Below are 21,238 nucleotides of genomic sequence, written 5' to 3'. Positions count from 1 at the left end.
TGGATCTAGACTCACAGAGGCAGAAGTGAAGGAGCTGATGAATGCTGTAAGTTTTTTTTTTTTTTGTAACTAGGCTTATCAAATACACCCTATTTTTCTATTCCCTTATTTTTCTATAAAAAACTCATGTGTCTAGGGAATTCTGATTTTGGCTTATATTGATAGGGACAGGCTAATCTGACTGCATCGAGTTCATTACTGCAACATTGCTTGAAAGTATTGAGAATCTTCACAAAGTTGTCCAGAATTTGACAAAGACAGTAACAGGTAAACAACACAATTCTTCTCGGCTCTTTCCTTCTTTACCGTCATATAAATAAGTACGAGTCTGAAACCTTTGCTTTTGATCAAAACATTTGTGCAGATGCATTTCAATATACGAATAAGAAGCTGTGCTGGAGGACTATGGAATGGGAAATGATGCAACAATCAAAGAGGTTCCCTCAGATGACAATTCATCTAACGTGAGAAATTTCATCATCATCTCTGGGTGCCGTTTTTGATCAATGTCTTTCTCCAGCCAAGAGTGCTTCTCACGGCAGAGCTTCACTTTGATTGAAGAGGTATTATCCTTCACTTTTTTATTTCTATGCTCTGTTAATGTATCACATACTTCTCATGTTATGCTTTTAATATAGCATCTGCAATCTCTATAACATTATGGACGACCAGTATGCTCATTTCGAACTATGCATGACAGCTCTTACATGGGCTGTTAACAGAAGGTTACTGATATGCTGAGAGAATAGAATGACTCAATGAATCCAAGACGGAAATTGAACTCCTCACTAAAATACACAAACACTTGGTGTATTTGATAAAAAATATAATTAATTTTTCTGTGTGTGTTGTCGTATTATTTACAGAAAATGAAAAGTTATAAGTAGGAAAACAATTATTTTTAAATGTTAATCTCTGATTCAGAAACTATTGATTAATTGCTTAGGAGTTAGGAAAAAAAGGACAAAGTATTAAAAGATATTTATGTTTTGGTTTTGGGGTTTATATATTATGCAAATTGTTATTGAACACGGAGGATGAAACTTTTAAAAAAATCAACTAAAACAAAAAACAAACATAAACAAATAAATTTCTAGCATTGCTTGATAAAGATAATGCATAAACAAAAAATAGTTGGTAATAGTATATACATATAATATAATATTAAAATATGTATATAATTTGTTTTATTGGTCTGTAGCATCACTCCATAAAGAGAAAGATGTTGAAAATACAAAGTAGTTGACTTATTATAAAATTTGATCAAAAATTTGGAATAGAAAGTGGTTATCAACCTTATAAACATTTTCGAGCTGTAACCAATGGCGGACCTGCTTAGGTTTTGGGAGGAGCAGCTGCCACCTATGATTTTGTGAAAGTTGTTTAAAGACTTTTTTATGTTTGCTCTTTTTATATGTTATTTTATCGGGTGAATGGTGAAATAACAAAAAAAAATTGTAAAAAGAGAACATAAAGAGATAGATAGGGAAAGGAAGAAAGATTGCTCAAAAAAAAAAAGAGAAAGGAAGAAAGAGAGAGATTTTGGTTGGTTACTTAACAAATTTGAATTATTTTTGTTGTTATAAAGTGTAGTTTATGTATTTTATACTCTGATGTCCCGAATGAAAATAAATTCTAGATTTGTCACCGGTTGTAACTTTCTAAAATTTAAAAAAAGTCACTATTGTACGTGTAAATTTTTTAAAATTATTGTGTGGTATGTAAAAAAATATTGTAGTAAAAATTCAGATTATCGAATATTATTACAGATAGAAAGAAAATTAAGTAAACATATCTGATATTTTACCTTCCAGTTTATCAATTAAAAATATTATGGCTTTAAGATAGTTATAGTGAAAAAGCATCTCATATTTGAAGTTGGAGAAATTTTTGAAGGCCATGTTACGTTTTTTTCTTTTCATATAATCTTCTAATATAGTGATTAACTTCATGACTTGGTAGAAATATGAGCCATCATCATAATATGATATAATTTAAAAACAAAAAAATAAAAATTATGAACAATTAACTAAGTAAAATAACAGAAATAAATTTTTAAAGCTTCTGTTTAAAAGCTGAATTTCCCTATCAAAATTTAAAAATTATTGTTATCTTAAATTTTAGTTAAACTCTCACATATATTTAAGAAAAATATCCAAATGAAATATACGAAGTTTTTAACTCAATGTGACACAAATAAATTGATGATTCAAAAAAAAATTGAATTAAACAAAAAATACAAAGAAACTTGCAAAATATATTAACATTTTTAAAGTTATTGATCATAAATTATCCAAATGATCACTTGAGATATGTCATGATAAAATTAAAAAAAATTCCTATAAGTTTTAAATGAACAATTTCTATATTTTAAATTAGCTGATAAAGTAAAATAATTAACATATTGGTGGATCTATAAGAATTAACACATACTTTTAATTTTATTTTTTCATACAATACAATTAAATTTATAAAAATGATAAGAAGTTTAAAATAGAAATTAAATATTAGAATATAAAAAAAACATTTACATCATCCCACATGAGAAACAAGTAGAATTCTGCGAAAGAGAAGAAAAAATATTTTTTTCAACCTTCATGATCCTTATTGTCGTGGTTTTTTGGTTTCATAAAATATAATCCTATTTTAAAACTAAAATTTTGAAATATTAAAAAAATAGCATTAAAATAATATAATATTATTCATTTATAAAAAATAAAAGTACAAAAAATATTGAAGTATTAAATTAAAAATAATTAAGCAATTAAGCCAAAATAAAATATCAAACAAAGTTAAAAAATGTAATCCGCGCGTAGCGCGGAAAAAAACTCTAGTATATTATAAAATTTTAATTTTTAAGTTACGTTTAACATTTGATTAACCTTTTGTATCAATATGTATGTATATCTTGGTTTATGGCCTAAGAAATACAATTAAGACTTGATTCATAGGTATGGGAGTACGTTTCTTTCTCACAATTCAATTAAGATTCTTGATTCATAGGTATGGGAGTACGTTACTTTTCGCAATTATAAATTATTACGTATTGGCAAAGCCACTTTTTCTGCTTCTTTTTCCTCAACTTTTATTTTAGTGGTATGTTCCATCACGCAACACATAAGATACCTCACCTGTATATAAAGGCTTCTTAACAAACACATCATTCAACACCAGTATTAACCGGCGAAAATTAAGAATTAACAAGATACACTAAAAAACATTAGTATGGGAACGTTTCTAGGACATTTTGTGCCTGGTCTCTCACTTGCACTTCTTGGTCTTTGGCATCTCTTCAACATCATAAGATCTTACTGTCTTAAAGGCCCTGAAACTTTCTCTGCCAAGTTCTGGTTCCCTTTCCCTAAACTCAAACATCTCGAGCTTGTCCTGATCCTTTTCTTCTCCTTCTTCGCCATCATCCTCTTAACTATAGACTTCCCTGATTTCAACTTCTCCTCTTTCAAGCCAGACAACCTAGAACATGCTTCCATGTTCCTCCACCTCATTATCTTCGCATGTTTCGCTCTCTTCTGCGAGCTAACCCTTTCCTCAGATCTCTTCTCCGGTATAATAGGGATCCTCTCTGCTTCTGTCTTCGCACAAGAACTCTTCCTCCTTCATTTTCACTCCACTGATCACTTAGGTCTTGAAGGTCACTACCATTTCCTTCTCCAGCTCATCGCTTTTGTCTCTTTCTCCTCGGCTCTAGCTTCTGCTTCTTTTCCGAAATCATTTTCTGCAGCTCTAGTCCTCTCGGTTTCCGTTATGTTTCAAGGATGCTGGTTCTTGAACATGGGTTTCATGCTTTGGGTCCCAGGGTATGTTCCTAGAGGTTGCGTAAGCAACACGACAGCATCTGATAACAGAAGTTTTGTTCATAGCAGTGCGGTGGCTTGTGAGTCTCCTGGCGCTGAGGTTCGCGCAAAGGCTTTGGCGAATCTTCAGTTTAGTTGGATTTTGTCTGCTATATTGATCATTACTTGTGCCTTGTGCTTCAAGTTTTCCGGCAAAGTTGTGTTGCCTAAGAATAGGTCTTCCTCGGAGTATGAGCGTCTTTGCCGACAAGGTAGTGATCGCTCTCCAGCCCTGACGGTGGAAATACCGGCTAGTTCCGTTCATCAATAGATTTTCCTTTACTTTGTTAATTGTTATCTTAATATGATAATATGATGTATTATGCATGTAGATACACAAATAACTACCCCCGATAATAAGTGTTGGAACTCGTTTTTGACAAAGTGGTGCGGACCATTTTTCCGATAAGTTTTTCGATGGAGACGTCTGTCGGAAGAACCAAAATTTGGACACGATGTAATCGTCACCATAAACACTATGAGTTAGTGTATTTGTTGGTCAAAATCAGAGTTGTGTTGAATGAGAAATGGAGGTCCAAAGTGAGTAACTTGCAAAGCTTATAAAGCTTTAAATTTGACTAAGTATAAAATATTTAGCAAATTGATCACTTTGGATGTTTGGGTTTGAATTTGAAATTGATTTTGTTGGTTGGACAATATGTCAATTAACTTAACCATTCAAATTTTATTTATGATGATCTTTTATGTTTTATTGGAACATAGAAATGCAAACCCATAAGAATTATATTTGGCTTGCTTGGTCAAACCATTTATTAATTTGGTCACTAACGTGAGTAATGGAGAATCAATTCTCATTATTCCATTAGTTAACTCCAAGATCACATAACGTACATTTTGACTTTTCAAGTTATAAAACAATACGTGAAATGTGAAACTCATAGACATACGAACAAAACAAATCAATCCCTCATATTTCTTTTATCTTTCTCTTTGATTCTCTTTTGAGTCTGAGAGTATACACAAAACTAGTTTCGCCAGGCTTCTGATAGAGTGACGCAAATCAGAAGATTTTTTGCAGTTTTATCTTGGGACTCATTACGTTATCAAACCGTCGCACTACGGGACGTATTTTGAGTTAAGGAAAGAGATAATATCTCGCCTCTGCAGTTGAATCATTCTTTTCTTAATCTTTGGTATACTTTTATAAATTTTATTCTTTACAATATTCAGTTTTCCGTAGTTTATATAATACGGTCCTATCAATAAGTTAATAACATAATTTACATATTTAAAAGAAGAGTGTAATACGATAAACTAATTTACATATTTACAAAAGAAGAGTGTAACGCACCTAGACGTGTCAAAATGAGTTAGCACCTTCAAGTCGGCTCAGATCTGAAGTGGAGTAGCTCAGCTTAGCTTATAGTATACTTCGATTAAACGTAGACCAAGAACTCGTTATTTCCCGAGTGGATATTAAATAAATTTAAAAATATAAATTAATCTGAAAACACAAAACTATACAAAAGAAAGAAATTTATAACATAATTTCTGATTTTATATTAGTCGACATGGCTGTACTAGATATGTTATGTGGAATCAGGAGAACAAAGTTTTAAAAACAACAACCATCCTCATTTGTTCAAAGAGACAAGATGGAGCCAACCGAACATTAATACTCTAAAATGTAGGATACATGAATTAGTAGGAGGCTGGATGCAACATTGTTCATGCTCTTCAAAAAAGAGGACCAGATTTTCAAAAATAATAATCTATTCATCCTTCCACATAGATAACACCATTGTTGTATTCAAACATTAACTTTACATTCATGTTAATAAAATTCTAACTTTATCGAAGAAAATTATATATTGACTACCAAATACTGTATTTTAGTTATATGGGGACCGTGTTATGTTTTTTAACTCGTACTAGATCTTGACCCGCGCGACCGCGCGAGTATTTAATTTGTGTTGGTATTTAATGATATATTTGTTAATGTAATATTTGTAAATATAAATGTTATATTTATACTTGATTTTATATTTTATCATTTTAGCGTAAAATGTATCACTGATATTAGGTATTATATAAAAAATCTAACATCTATATAATAAGATCCATGTCTAAGATATATAGCTAACAAACTTTTTAAATAAAAAGTACGAAAATAGACAATTGTGAATTAGCATGCTATTTATAAATGAAACATTAGCTATAATATTTGTAAGAAAATAAAATGATTGTTAAACTTATTTCAAATTTGGAACATATACAAATTAAGATTAAAAATAAAATGAAAATATAAATTTGATGTGACTGATAAGAAATTATAAATGGGTTGAAATTTGTGTACATTTAAACCACGACTTTGCAGATGTTTGCTTTTATTTTTGTAAATAAATATCTATTTTGTCTAAGTGATAATATGTATTTTTAAAATTTTACATGTGTTCAATAATTATTAATAACATTTATAAGCATAATAATTTTATAGTTTATATTTTTTAATTTTATTTTATCTTGGAAACCGTCAATTGTATTACCACTATTTTTAGAATATGATCCTTGCATCTATACAAATATTTTATTTTGTTTTTTTTGTGGACCAAAATTTTATGAGAATGCCTAATAAATTATTTTATATACATGGTAAGTTTGTAAATAATTATAGGGGAAATTGCCATAAATAGCACATTCATAGTACCACTTTCCATGTTTACACTAACCACTTTTAACCTCACTTTTAATAAAGGGTAAAAGACAATTATACCCTTAGGGTTAACTAATCTAAACTTAGGGTTTAAAGTTGAGGGGTGGGGTAAGGTTTTTGAAATGTGAAATTTAGGATTTTAATAAATATATAAATAAATACTTAAAAATATATAAAATTTTTAAAAATAGTTTCAAACATAATTTTCGATTTTTCAAAAAGAAATTTGAAAAAAAAAATCGAAAAAAAAATTTCAGAAAAAAAAATTTCAGAAAAAAAAATTATAAGAAAGTTCGAATTTGAAAAAGTATAATTTGAAAACATAAAAAAAATTTTACTTTTATTTTAATTTTTATTTTATTTTTTAATTTTTTTTTTATTTAATTTATTTTATTTTTTATTTAAATAATGATTTATTATATATATAAATAACAAGGGTATAAGAGTCTTTTACCACTTAAGAAGAATGTATTTTTGAAAATGTCTCTTTAGTGGTGGTAAAAATGAAAAGTGGTACCATGAAAGTGGTAAACATGTAATTTCCCCATAATTATAATGGTGCATGTAATATATTTATATTGGTAAGAAGAAGAATTTGTTTAGAAAAAAAGATAGAGTAACGTGAATCGCGGGGGAAAATGAGACAAAATGTAACTTATATTGTTATATAAATATTTTGTGTATATTATTGATATTCATGAATGTTTATAATATTAATATGACATAGATAAGTTAAAAGATTTATATTGAATTGATTGTAAATTTAATTTAGGAAATGTTTTATTAATTTTTAAAAAGACATGGAAAGCATAGAATTATGAGTAATTATTACTTCATTAATTTTGGAAAAGACAAAGATTACTTAAAAGTAGGTTCATTTAATTATTTCAGTGGTATTAAACTGTAAATATTGTGCAAGTTTAAGGGTTAGTCTTAATTTGTTATTCTCTTTTAATAGATTAGATTGTAAGAAAAAAACTAGCAGCCTGAATTATTGGAGTCAAATTATAATTGATAAACAAAATATAAAAGTGTAATGTGTTTATCTACCCTATTATTTGAGAAATAAATTTGTTGATTTTTCATGCTCCCCATAATTTTAGGTTTAGTCATATTTTATACTCAATTATCAATTTAATAAATAATTTTAGTGATTTATCTTATAATTTATCATTGTTTATAGAATTTTTTTTTTCTAATGATGATATCATAGTTAAATTTCTATTATGTTTTATTTAGTAAAGCTAAAATATTATATATATATATATTATATTTGGTTTACTAATATTAAATCGACTGTATTTTAGTATATACACTAGGTGATACGCCGCGCTATGCACGGAATGAGTAGATTTAAAGATATTATTAATTTGAATTAATATATATTATAAAGGTACATTACATAGAAAAATGTAAAAAATCTAAAATAACAGTTTAGACTAAAATACCGATTTCACTAACTAATTAACCCTGATTTTTTAACTTGTTTATGTTATAGTTTATTTGTGCTGTAGATAGCGAAAAAGAGTCAATAAAAGACATAAAAGAAAGAAAAAACTAATATAAAATCAAGTATTAATTAAAGATAAAACAAAACATAAGCAATAGAATAATAAATCCTTCGGGAACACGATATAATAAAAAAAAAAAGCAAATTAAAATTGAGAAAAACATCTCCGGTGAATAATGTCTTCAAAACTCCTCATTTGCAATCCTATTATGAGCATTAACAAGTTAAAACCTTAAGGCATATTAATCACATGACTTAAGTGAATTGTAAAAGAAATGCATTACCTTATTCTGACAATATCCACCATCACTCTCCAAATGATCTTAAAGGGCTTCAAGTCGGCAACCGAGTTAAAAAATGCCATGATTTTTTGATAGATTGAATGTGGTGGTATAATAGTTTTGAAAATGAGACAATTGTGAGTACATGTAGCTATGATGAACTCCTATTTATATATGCAAACATAATTAATCTACAATTAATGTTAAATTTCAATCAGTTGAAAATCAAATTTATGGTGATGGAATTAAAATCCTAAATTGCTCTTATAGAGCAGGCACTAATAACACTAGGCTGAGCTGGCTTCGAAAGAATCGTTGAAATCAATGAGTTTTCCCACACTGTAATCTCAAAACCCAAATGCATTTTTTGTCTGATCCCTAGAGCCAGTAATGGTCTAGCTATGATAAACCTGTCCATATGTAGGAAGAACTATCAATAATAACTGATCACAAAGGCAAACTAAGTCTGTAGTACTTACCACACAGCAGAAACTCTTGTAATAAGAGAGTCTGAGAATTGTATCATACGCCACAATTGTTTTGTCAATAATGTCATATTAAAAACCATAAGCAATTATTAAAAAGTTTATGATGATTGGAAATCATGTAGTAAATTCAGCCAATGTAGTAAAATCGAATTATTGCGAAATTTAATTGCATTTATAGCTAGTATGTCAATTATTATAAAATTTATGATGATTGGAATTATTATTCAAAATCGTAAGCAATTATTATAAAATTTATGATGATTGAAAATCATATAGTAAATTTAGTCAATGTAGTAAAATCGAATTTTAAAAGAAATTTAATTGCATTGATAGCTATTATTGTATTTTATGCTAATATTACCACGCAACATAAAATCGAAGAAGAAGATACCTAATTTGATCGAAGAAGAAGATACCTAATTTGATTTCATGCTAATATAACCATGCATTTATAGCTATTATTATATTTTATGTTTTTTTTTTGATAAATTGGATCGTTGAAGTTGCCATGGAAAGAACTAATTCCAAGTGCAAAGAACATAATATAAAGAACTTTAATAGATTATAAAAATCCATATGAAAAATATTGAAATCTAATTAACCGTATGAACCTATAATGTGAATTATCACCAACGTTTACAATACAAATTTAAGCATGATTAAAATATATATATGTAGTCATGCTATATGATAAATGATAACAATCAAGAATCTCTTTGTATGGTAATAAAAATTTTCTGTATTTAAAGATGGAAGTTTTTAAAAATAAACGCATTGTAAGCGTTGCAAAGTTCATTATGTTGTTATCAATACTCGACAAGCTTATACTATAATATAATGACCAGTGACATTTTTTTGTAATTAGTCTAGTTAAGAATGAGATTTTAAATATATGAGGTGAGAGAGCTTGTGGTGATGACACGTAGGAAATGGCACACATGTAATAAACACATGAAGCGAATGTTAGTTTTTACCAATGCTCCTCAAATAATAAAAAAAGGATTAGGCATGGGCGTTCGGGTTCGGATTTTTCAGATTTTTGGGTTTTCGGGTTTACGCTCCTAGGTCCCAGACTAAATTTTATTAGTACGGGTCGGGTTCGGATAATAACACTTCAGGTTTGGTTCAAAATTGTATTGCATTTCGGATATGGTTATATCGATTCGGTTCAGATATAACCAAAGTAAGAAAACAAAAATTTAAAACAAAACATATAGAAAACCCTCTAAATTAAATAAAACTTAATCTATCACACATAAAATTGATAAAATAGCAATAAAATGTTAAATCAAACATGAAAACAAACATTATTTGTAAATAATATGCATTACCTTATAGAGAATAGACTTGTTATTTCAATGAGCAAATTATAAAGTACTTATTTATAACTAATTGTGTACTTAGAGCATTTATTTAAATTTTAATATTTATTTTAATATATCATATCACCACAAATATTGAATTTTATAATTGAAACATTTATATATATATTTTAAAATATTTATATTGACTATTAATTTTGAATTTTTCGGGTTACTCGTTCGGGTTCGGTTAATAAGATTTTGGGTTCGGATATTTTTTGTACCATCCTATAAGTCCATTTTGGATTGGATAACAGATCAGATTTTTTGGTTCGGGTTCCATATATTATGCCCAAGCCTAATATACATCACATAAGATAGAATGAATCATCTATCTTTTAAGATAATATTTTTAGTACAATCAAAATCAATCATTGAGATAATTTTTGAAAAAGTTGGTAAAGAATTTTAAAATATTTATACTATTATTTGTGAACTGATTTTTCCGTTCTCACATTAAAAGTTAAAAAGTTTAAAGTCTTTTTTATCCTTAATAAATAAATAGATTAGATTTTTTTTTTGTCAACAGATTAGATTTGTCAATATATAATTACTTATAAATTAAAAATCAATTTCATTAATTTGATAATCATCATTATTTAAAAAGATTATATATTATGTTATCCAAAAATATTTTACATCATACTATTTAAAATAAATATAAATATATGTATATAGTTTTACGTGAATATTAATGTTTTCAAATTTATTTTACATAATAAAAGATATTTTATTAAAATAAAAAATTTCTTGTACATAAAAATTAAATATTTAGTTAAATATTAAATATTTCAAAAACATAAAATAATTTATTCTATATTTTTATGATTGATAATATATCTATTTATAAATTTTTGTAAAGTTATTAAGTCCACAAATGCGAGTAAAACATCTAGGATATATTTAATTACTTAAAAAAATTATATAATACTGCCATACTGGTAAATTTTTTAAAGTTTAATGATATTTTTTTTTGTCAACAAAGTTTAATGATATTTAATATTTAATGATTATATTATGATCTATATTTATAAAATTATGAGAAATTGCCACAAATAGCACATTCATAGTACCACTTTTCATGTTTACACTAACCACTTTTATCCTCACTTTTAATGAAGGGTAAAAGACAATTATACTCTTAGGGTTAACTAATCTAGACGTAGGGTTTAGAGTTAAGGGGTGGGGTAGAGTTTTTGGAATGTGAAATTTAGGATTCTAATAAATATATAAATAAATACTTAAAAAATATTTTAAAAAATTTTAAAAAATAATTTCAAGCATAATTTTCGTTTTTCAAAAAGAAATTTGAAAAAAAAAAGTTCGATTTTTTTTTTAAATTACAAAAAGTTTGATTTTTTTTTTAAAAATAAAAAAAATTTCGAATTATACTTATTTGTAATTTTTTTCAAATTTCGAATTATACTTTTTCAAATTCAAATTTTTTTGTAATTTTTTTTTATTTTTATTTTTAGTTTTTTATTTAAATAATGATTTATTATATATATAAATAACAAGGGCATAAGAGTCTTTTGCCACTTAATGAAGAAGATATTTTTGAAAATGTCCCTTTAGTGGTGGTAAAAATAAAAAGTGATACCATGAAAGTAGTAAACATGTAATTTTCCTAAAATTATAGGGTTTTCTCAAATTTATATTCTAAAAATAAGCTTCTTTTTCCTTTCACTAAAATCTATCATAAAATCAAAATTATAAAAATGAATAACAGCCCTTTAGTCTTTGCTTAATTAATGGCATGAATAACCCCGGTCTCTTATCCCGAGGTATTTAACTCATTATTTGATATTTCTCCTGTTTCTTAATGTTATACTCCCTCCGTTTTTTAATATAAGTCGTTTTACAGCTATGCACGCAGATTAAGAAAATCATTAACTTTTTATATTTTCTAAACAAAAACATCATTAATTATTTACTTAATCACAATTCAATCAATAGAAAAATAGAAGATATATTACCATTGGTCATACAACATTAACTATTAATAAATTTTACATAGAAAACCGAAAACGACATATAATTTGGAACAAAAAAGTTTCTCTAAAACGACTTATATTAAAAAACGGAGGGAGTATATTCTAATTTTTTCACACATTTTAATAAAACACATTAAATTTGCATAATTTTTTGTGTTTATCGTTGTTCCATAATTTTAAGCCAATAAAAATTCAGTAAATGCAATTAAGTTTTTTGAAATTTGCAATTAGTTAATAAAACATGTTTTGAAAATATCAAAATAGATATTTTTAAAACAATTTTTTTTTAGAATATGTAATATTAAGGAACAGAGCGAGTATTTTTTTTTTACACTTTTTGGCTAAGAGACTATTCTTATATATTTTATTTAAGAGATGGTTCTTAATTTTTTTTAGTTAAAATCTAAGAAAAACTAAGAATCTTTTCTTAGACGAAGTTAAGAACTCCAGTTAAAAGACTAGGGATAATCATGGTTTTAATATCGATTCTCGGGCGTGGCTTTACTTTTGCTGAGAAACCCTCTCTTTCTCCTTTTTCTCAACTTCAATGATTTTGGTGGAAAATTTATTACAAGAGAAATAAAGACAACCTTGGGAATCTGAAAGAGTTGAAAAAACTAGTAATTTTCAATCGTGCTATTTACAGTGACTTGTCTGAATCAATGTAAGCATTAAAAAAACTTTCTACCTTCCTTTTTTCCTCTCCTAACCGCCTCTCAAAGAAAGAAATGAAGAGTAACATGAACACCAGTCGCAGATCATCAGCTCGAATCACGTCAGCAGCAACTCAACGCCAGCAAAAACCAGAGCCAGAACCGGGGGTGAAGAAGTTCATCAAGATGATTCTCCTCTCAACAATCAAAGAAAAAATGATGGTAAAAAAGAACATTTGACAGATTATTACTATATTACCCACTTTCACTTTTTATTTTGAATTTTACTAAACAATTGTTGAAATTTGCATGCATGTGTGGATTATGCAGAAGATTCCAGCAAGATTTGTGAGATTAGGTCCTAAACTCACTGACACAGTGACTATCCAAACTCCTGTTGGTTTCAAGCGTTCGATTCGTATCAAACGAACCGGTGATCAGGTTTGGTTCGAAAAGGGTTGGAACGAGTTTGCAGAGGCTCATTCTATAAGTCAAGGTCATTTTCTATACTTTTGTTACGAAGGGAACTCAAGTTTTCGTGTTATGATCTTTGATGTCTCTGCTTCTGAGATTGATTATCCAATGGACAAAGTTCATTGCATTGAGAGTGATGATGAGGTGATGGAAGTTATGGACACTGATGATGAAGAAGGGTTTACTAGGGTTGACAGTAGTGATAATGATTCCAGTGATGAAGAAGCGATTGACTTGGAAAAATTGTTGAAGAAGAAACTAAGAGTTAACGTCAAGTCTGAGACGATTAATATTGGTAATGTTTCAAGACTTAAACTAAAGTCATGTGGGTTTTTTTTCTTCTTCTTCTTCTTCTCATGTGTGTGATTTGGTTGTTCATCTTTGTTGTAGATTAATGTTGTGGATGAGACTCAAGAAGATAAGAGAGCCTTGAGGAGGAGTAAGAGAAGTTCTTAAGATAGCTATCGGTTTCTAGCCTCTTAAACAGGCTTGCATGCTTAATTTTAGTTATATAATGTGTGCTTATTATGTATTAAATCTAATAACTTTAGGCTTTATTGTAGTAAGAACTTGGCTTCCTTGTGTAATGTTTTGTCTAATGTTGAAATGAGTCTGTATTACGTTTAATTTCTGAACTGAATTTGCCTAGCCTTGATATTATCATCTTATATCCTACATGTTCAGCAGCCATCTCATTTTGGATTTGGTCGTTCATATTTGTTGTAGAGTTATGTTGAAGGAAAGTTCTTAAAACTGCTGTATTTTCTGTTTCCCCCCCTACAAAAAGTACAAATGACTCTGCAGTTTGTGGCTTCTTAAATAGGCTATGCATGCTTAATTACTGTAACCTAATTTGTGCTTGTCATTGTCTAAATCTTGCAAGAACTTTACGATTAATTGTAGTAAGAGCTTGGTTTGCTTGTGTAATGTGATGTCTTATGTTGAAATGAGTCTGTATTGTGTTTAAACTGAATTTGCCTAGTCTTTAAATTTTGTGATATTATCTTATTACATGATACATGTTTGTTAAGTAGTCATATCATTAGCTCACCAACTAAGTAAATGGTGAAACTTCTGTTGGGAGCCAAAACCCTTACACAACATCATAGTTAACATTCACATAAAGTAATAACAACTTCTACTTTTGACCCTAACTACCCACTCTTACAGAGTTTTTCACTCAAATCTTCAAATACTTAATCACATTGAAAGCATAGTAACCTGAATTTCACTCAGCACAAATAGATAAAAAAAAAGACCCTACATGAAAACTTTGGGAACGAAGACCGCTCATGAAGAGTAGTCACACGTACTGGTTGACGCGAAAGGCAGTGACTTTCAGAACGAAGTCCCGAGTACTGAGAAGCTCAAACACACAAACATCTCCTTCACCTATATTGTTCTCCAGCGTGAACTCATACCATCCTTGGCTGAACTTAGCTCTCCCTGCTTTGTAAAGACACCTCACTGGCCACTGTTTCTCCCCTAGCTGGATCTTGATGAAACCAGATATCCCGCTGAAGTACTTCTCAGCAAAACCAGAAGGCAAGTACTGTTGAAAAAACAGGTTAAAGTTTAGACCTTTTCAAACCCAAATCTTCAACATGAATCATAATACCATGATGCAGCCTCTGTAGAGATAAGATGGTCGCAGAACAACTCTGAAGAAAGGATTGGTTGGTTCGTAGGCTTTGGCTGCAGTGATGGCTCTCTCTCTTTCCTCTGCAGTCACAGTTCTCATCCTAGCAGAAGCACTCTCGTAGAACTTTGAGCGGTTCTCTGAGTCATCTCCACGTGGAGTAGACGAGTTCACTTCCTCTGCACATAACAACAAAAAGAAATATAAATCTTTTTGACTATTTTTCAGAACAAAATAGTCTGTATATGATACTTACCGGGGTTAGGATTCTTCTTCTTCCTTCCTCTCTTCTTAAGTACTTTCGGCGTCGCCACTTCAGGTTTAGATTCGTTAAACAAGTTTTGAGTGGTTGTAGAAGCGTCATACCCTTTATCAAGGGGTGTGGTAGATTCAGGGATCATTGGATGAATCACCTTGGCGTCTTTGTTTTGATGGTCTTCAAACAATCTAGCGCGTTTGTTGAACTCACTGTGTGTCGAATCCATTGAATGGTCTTTGTGGTGTCAGCTCTGCTTAGTGGTTAACTGTATCACACATAATGTAGTTTAGAATCAGCAAGCATCAATAAACACACAATGGCAGGAGAAAAGAGAGTTCTGTCTGGTTAAAACCATCATTCAAGTTAACTAATTAGCCACAGTATCAAAGCTAAACTCTTTTTAAGAGTCAAAACGAGGCATGATTTCAGATCTATGAAGTCCACTCATTGTCTTTTTCTATCTCTCTCTCTCTCTCTCCTCCATTAAGCCGACAGATACACTATTACATGTTTCAGGGTTTCAATGATGCGTTACAAACTAAGACCAAAGTCAAACAAAACACAATCTTAGCAGTATCACATGTCAAATTGCTTCAAACAACTTAAAGTCTTCTCATTTCGCTGTTAGAGAAACATAAAATCACAAATAAAAAGACTAAACAAAGAAGATAAAAACAGACTATAGATCCCAAATCACAGAAGAACACACGTTTTCAACTTAATCGAGCAACCCAACAAGAGAGTCTTCAAAACTTGACAAGTCAAATGCAGAAAGAAGAAAACCCTTTGAGAGAATTTACCTAATGGTTTAGTTGAACAGTAACAAGGCTGTTGAAGAAAAGGCCTGGCATGTTCAGATAGTCCGGCTCATGATCATGGAACGACGCCGGATAATTCGATATTAAAACCCTTTTTCAGATCTGAAACCAAGTTTGGTCAGAGGGTCTTTCTCACTCTCTCTGGTTTTGAAGAGAGAAGAAAAAAACACAACTTGACCTTAATAAAGCTCGAGCGAGACAAATCTGTCTGTGTTTCTACTTGACTCGGTAAGTCGAAACGGTGAGTTGACTCGTTTTGGGCTATTTTTTTTTGGTTAACTAATTAAGAGCCTATCGCCCCCACCAACTACCCTTTTCACCTAATTTTACTCTCCTTTTTGGTAATATAATAAATGCTTTTGTCTTTTTTTTTTCTTACTATTTCTTTTGACATTCTATTTCATTTCTTTTCTTTTTGTTGGGTAAAAATAATTACATTTAATCTAAATAATATATTGTTAGCTTCAACATTTTTTTTTAACTAACTGAAATTCAAGTGAATTATTTAATATCAAAATATTATTTTATTACTCAAACAAAATCTGGGTTAAAATATTGAATATAACGAAAACAAATATTTGTAAAATGCATGTCGAGTTTTAACTAATGAATTCACACTTCTGTTTTGCACTCTACGATGATTGACAATATAAGAATTTTGAAATCGTTATTCTAAGCTAACTCCTACGATTCCATTGAAAATCTTAGGTCATGTTTTTTTTTGCTTTTGAATCATTGAAATCATATATCTTTAAAGTCCATTCCAAAATGTTGATATATTGAGTATTCTAACATACTTTCCATAGTCTAAAAAAGTGCTTCCAGCTCCAGGGATGAAATGTGCATCATTTGATTCATTATTCTTAAAGTTGATCATGTCTTGAAGATTTTTTCTAAACCCATCCACATCCACTAAATTGTGATTTAAGAGTTCATGATCCATCCACCAAATAAATGCTCACAAGCATACTATTTGAGATGTCATTGGTATGATGTAGTGATTGCACCTTATGTATGTCCTTCACATTTGCTTCAAACCACACTCGACATTCACCCTCCATGCTTTACTAGGTCTAAAGAATCTCTTAGTGATTCCTCTAAATAATTTGTCGTTTCGAGTTTACCAGAGATACCAAATTATCCATGGATAAGAATTTCTATCCAACTTAGGGTCTTCAACATCGTTTTCCCTTGAACAAATAGTCCAAATTGGTATAAAAACTGGGAAATTGAAAAATTGATGGGCAAAAATGAGTAGATGATAATATCAATTTTGTAAAGCTAATGGTACTCATTCAACAATGGCATGATTTATAGATTCATCTATATCCCCACATCAAGTACAATGATTATCACTTCACATATGATCCTAACATCAAGTACAATGATTATCACTTCATATATGACGATGTGTCAGATTCTCCATTAGGTGTCCTGTTATGATCTTCCATATGAGGTGAAGCTTATTGATGTTAGATTTATTACCATGACTCGTGGATCATAAAATTCCTAGCAACCCAATATTCTGATTTATAGTATATTAACCACTCTTTGTATAGCTCTAACAAAACTAACCACCGATAATGGATTGGCTATGGCCAAACTCTGAATAAGTTATATACCCTCTAGTAAAACTAGACGATCTAACATCTCCATATCCCACTCATTAGGCTCACCACAAATAAAGTTACTCACCATTATCCTTAGATGAACTACTAGAACACTAGGCTGAGCTGGCTTCGAAGGAATCGTTGAAATCAATGAGTTTTCCCACACTGTAATCTCAAAACCCAAATGCATTTTTTGTCTGATCCCTAGAGCCAGTAATGGTCTAGCTATGATAAACCTGTCCATATGTAGGAAGAGCTATCAATAGTAATTGATCACAAAGGCAAACTAAGTCTGTAGTACTTACCACACAGCAGAAACTCTTGTAAGAAGAGAGTCTGAGAATTGCATCATACGCCACAATTTTTTTGTCAATAATGTCATATTAAATTCATGGATTATACTGAAACCAAGGCCATCTCCATCTTTTGGGCTACAAAATTTTCCATTTTGCCTAATGCATCACTCTTTTATGTGGATTTGAGTTTCACCAGAATCGTTCAATGGTACTTACTAGCTTTCCACAAATATTCAAGAGGAGGAGGAAGCTGAGCATAACATAGGTTGCCAATGCAATTTTTATCAGTCTCCTTCCATCCTTTTGATAACCATCAAGCAAATCATCCACTGACTCTTATGTTGTAATTTATCTTTCGCGAATGCAAAAAGTTTGGATTTTGATCCACTAATATCCTATGAAATTTCCAATAGGGTCGCATCCTGTCTGCATTATCAATTTCGAAAGAAAATTTGATTGTTTGAAGTTCATTCTCAAGCACTCTCTTACCAAAGAGTTGAGAAGACTTCTCAAAATTAATACAATGGCATGAAAGTTTTCCATAAACGTTGACTGTTATTTTATTTTACATTTCAGCATATCTTACCTATCTTATATATATGCACAAAATTGGCTATAATGTTTTTTTATATATTTTAAGATCCATATGTATATATGTATTTTAACATTTTAATTTTACTTTATATTTTAAATTATAACTTTGGACAAACTAACAAGGATGATAAATTGTGGATAGAATTTTGTGGCAAATGTTTGTTAGACCAAATGTTCGGAAATACGCGAGGTGCAAGTCGGACGATCGATCTACGCCTAGCGATTTAAAGAAAATTGGTGATTAATCAGGATTAATCGATGATTAGTTTTGAGTTTTTCTTTTATGTTATTATAAGTTTTTACATATTTATTAGCTTACAGAAGTAAAGACAACAATGATATTGTGATGTGGTGGTAATAGTGGTGTTTTATTAACTCATCACTTAATGGAACGATTGAATATGGAACATTTGCAACGGATTGTTCTCAGTTGTTACTTAAGCGTTTTATAGTATTAGCTTTCATTTGGACAATGAAATGTATGAGGAATCTAAAAATAGTTTATTGTTACATTTGCAAAGAATTGTTCTCAGTTGGTGAAGATGGTTTCGGAACCAGACAAATGACCAGACTTTGCAAGTTACTTGGAAGACATAATGATCAAAGAAGCTTCAACAGTCCAGAGCTCATTCATATACCACAGACGCATAATTCAAGGGCAGACAATATAACACGCAGTGCAAGGAAGCAACCGACATTTGTTGTATATATATATACATAGCTACTAGTTTGCAGAGTATATATGAGTCTGTTTAAGTTGTTGACAAAAAATACTTTATTTAATGTGGCACTCTATATTTATTGATTCTTTGAAAATAATTCTAGTTAGTTTATTTTTGAATTATTTTCGATTAGTATAATCTCAAAATGTATCGTATTTTTTAATATAAAATAACTCAATTGCAGAACCTATTGTGACAAACTTAATGTCAAACTTAATGTCGTTTATTAACCAGATGTTATAAAAAAATAATTTGTCTTGCTTCTCCAGTATTTTCCTTTTCCCAAACCAAGACTTTTCAGTAAGCTTATTCTTTTCTACTCCGAAACAATCACTCTCATTATTGAAAGAACAGTAAAAATGATGAGAGAACGCAACAAACAGAAAAAACTTCAAGATTTAACCAAACTTGATGAATATATCTCATTATTATTTTTGAAAGAAAATATATCTCATTATTGAAGATCAATCCCTAGATACCATAATGTTTAGCATTATTGAAAACCTGCAAACTAAAGAATGTTTGACATTAAGTTTCCGCCGTCAGTTTTCTAGACCGAATGTAATTCTCCATTACTGTATAACTAACATCCATCATTTATTGCATTAGAGATTATACAGTAAACTTATATGGCTATGCTAACACTATGGCTTCAATTGGTGACTATGGAATAAATGAAATGAATGAAAAAAAGTCTGAACAAATTTTCATTTAATGAATTGAATTGGAAAAGAAAAGTTAAACAAAGAGGAAAAATATAACGAAGAGAATTGAATGAATATTAAACATGAATGGTAGATAAAAAGATGAACTTATGTTTTCATATTTTAATAGATATAATAAGTATTAAAGTACACGCACAATGAGACCATGAAGTTTTAAACTTCTTATACAATTTAACTTTCTAACCTAAGTATGTCAAAACACCACACAAATGATCTATATTTAACAAGTGTCCTAGAAAAGTCAATAAATCAATTTAACAAGTGTCCTAGAAAACTCATACGAATATTAAAAACAGTAACGAGATTGTTATGGGTACATGGTGGAGTTAAACTGATATTGGGCATGTTGCGCCTGTTTAAGAATTATCTTCATTTTTTATTTTATTTTTTATGTTTTTAAAACATTTCCACTTGTTCCTCATCAAATTTAGAGGAAGAAATATTTCTTCATGAGTTCCCAAATATATGAGGAAAATAAAGAAAAATAGTGGGACCCATGTATTAACAGTTTGACAAAAATTTCAACTGAATTGGTAACATTTTTAAGGAACAACCAATTCATCATATATTGTCGAGAGCAAGGTTCAGATATCACAATTTGAAAATATGTTACTTTTTTAGTTACAGAGAATTTCTTTCTTCAAAAATTATGCACATATCATTAAAAGATTCCTAAAAGAGAAGCCAATAGTACCTGAACAATTGCATTTCAGTTTTGAAAAGGCGTGTTGATTGTTGACCGCCCCTTTCAGAGCCATTGTTCTTGTTTCTTAGCAACAGAAGTGTGTTTTGAGAGACGCACTCTTAATTATCCCAATTAGCAAAAAGTTTGGTCCGTAATGTGTATCAATAAAAAAATAACTGTATACACTTGGTAAATATCGAATATGAATCCACATAAGTCAAATAAGTAAAATTTTGATATTAGTGAGGTCAGTGATCCTCATAACAGCCGCAAGTTTTGGTTTCAGAAGGTGATAGAATAGGCTTTGGAAGATGATGATATATAATATAGATACATCTGATACGTAGTTAGTTTGTATTTATTAAAGAAATTCTAATTTTTGAAAAAATTTGAGAATATTTTATTTGTGGAATATACTCTGTGTTCCAAAAATTACACACAAATTATCGCTATTGTTTTGTTAATTTGCAAGATTTCATGGACAATATAATCTTTAAAAATATAAATTGCAAGCCATTTTTTTTTCAAATAATATCCATTTTTTAGTTAAAATTAATAGACTGTGGCACTCCTGTAAATACTTTGAAAAACCAAGGATATG

General features: G+C 29.6%; 3 protein-coding genes across 4 annotated transcripts; 2 read left to right on the top strand and 1 right to left on the bottom strand.

Annotated features, from left to right (window-relative positions):
- The first annotated feature begins 3,149 nt into the window (after positions 1-3,149).
- Positions 3,150-4,238, top strand: LOC106439073 (transmembrane protein 45B-like). The gene has a single exon (XM_013880424.3). The coding sequence runs from the start codon at positions 3,226-3,228 to the stop codon at positions 4,123-4,125; it is 900 nt and encodes a 299-aa protein (XP_013735878.2). The 5' UTR covers positions 3,150-3,225; the 3' UTR covers positions 4,126-4,238.
- An 8,430-nt stretch (positions 4,239-12,668) lies between these two features.
- On the top strand, positions 12,669-13,957 carry LOC125576987 (B3 domain-containing protein At1g49475-like). 2 transcript variants are annotated; one of them, XM_048737566.1, is made up of 3 exons: positions 12,712-13,037; positions 13,146-13,584; positions 13,680-13,957. In XM_048737566.1, the coding sequence occupies exons 1-3, from the start codon at positions 12,891-12,893 to the stop codon at positions 13,682-13,684; spliced, it is 591 nt and encodes a 196-aa protein (XP_048593523.1). In that variant the 5' UTR covers positions 12,712-12,890; the 3' UTR covers positions 13,685-13,957. The 2 variants fall into 2 exon arrangements, with proteins under 2 accessions (XP_048593522.1, XP_048593523.1); XM_048737565.1 differs by lacking the exon at positions 13,680-13,957 and having other exon boundaries at positions 12,669-13,037; positions 13,146-13,655.
- A 354-nt stretch (positions 13,958-14,311) lies between these two features.
- LOC106439072 (B3 domain-containing protein REM19) lies at positions 14,312-16,280 on the bottom strand. The gene is made up of 4 exons (XM_013880423.3): positions 15,988-16,280; positions 15,185-15,452; positions 14,908-15,107; positions 14,312-14,841 (listed from the first exon to the last, which is right to left on the bottom strand). The coding sequence occupies exons 2-4, from the start codon at positions 15,411-15,413 to the stop codon at positions 14,593-14,595; spliced, it is 678 nt and encodes a 225-aa protein (XP_013735877.2). The 5' UTR covers positions 15,414-15,452; positions 15,988-16,280; the 3' UTR covers positions 14,312-14,592.
- Between the last annotated feature and the right edge of the window lie 4,958 nt (positions 16,281-21,238).

Source organism: Brassica napus, chromosome A8 (assembly GCF_020379485.1).
Source record: "Brassica napus cultivar Da-Ae chromosome A8, Da-Ae, whole genome shotgun sequence".
Lineage (NCBI taxonomy): Eukaryota > Viridiplantae > Streptophyta > Magnoliopsida > Brassicales > Brassicaceae > Brassica > Brassica napus.
This window is presented reverse-complemented; position numbering and strand designations above follow the sequence as displayed.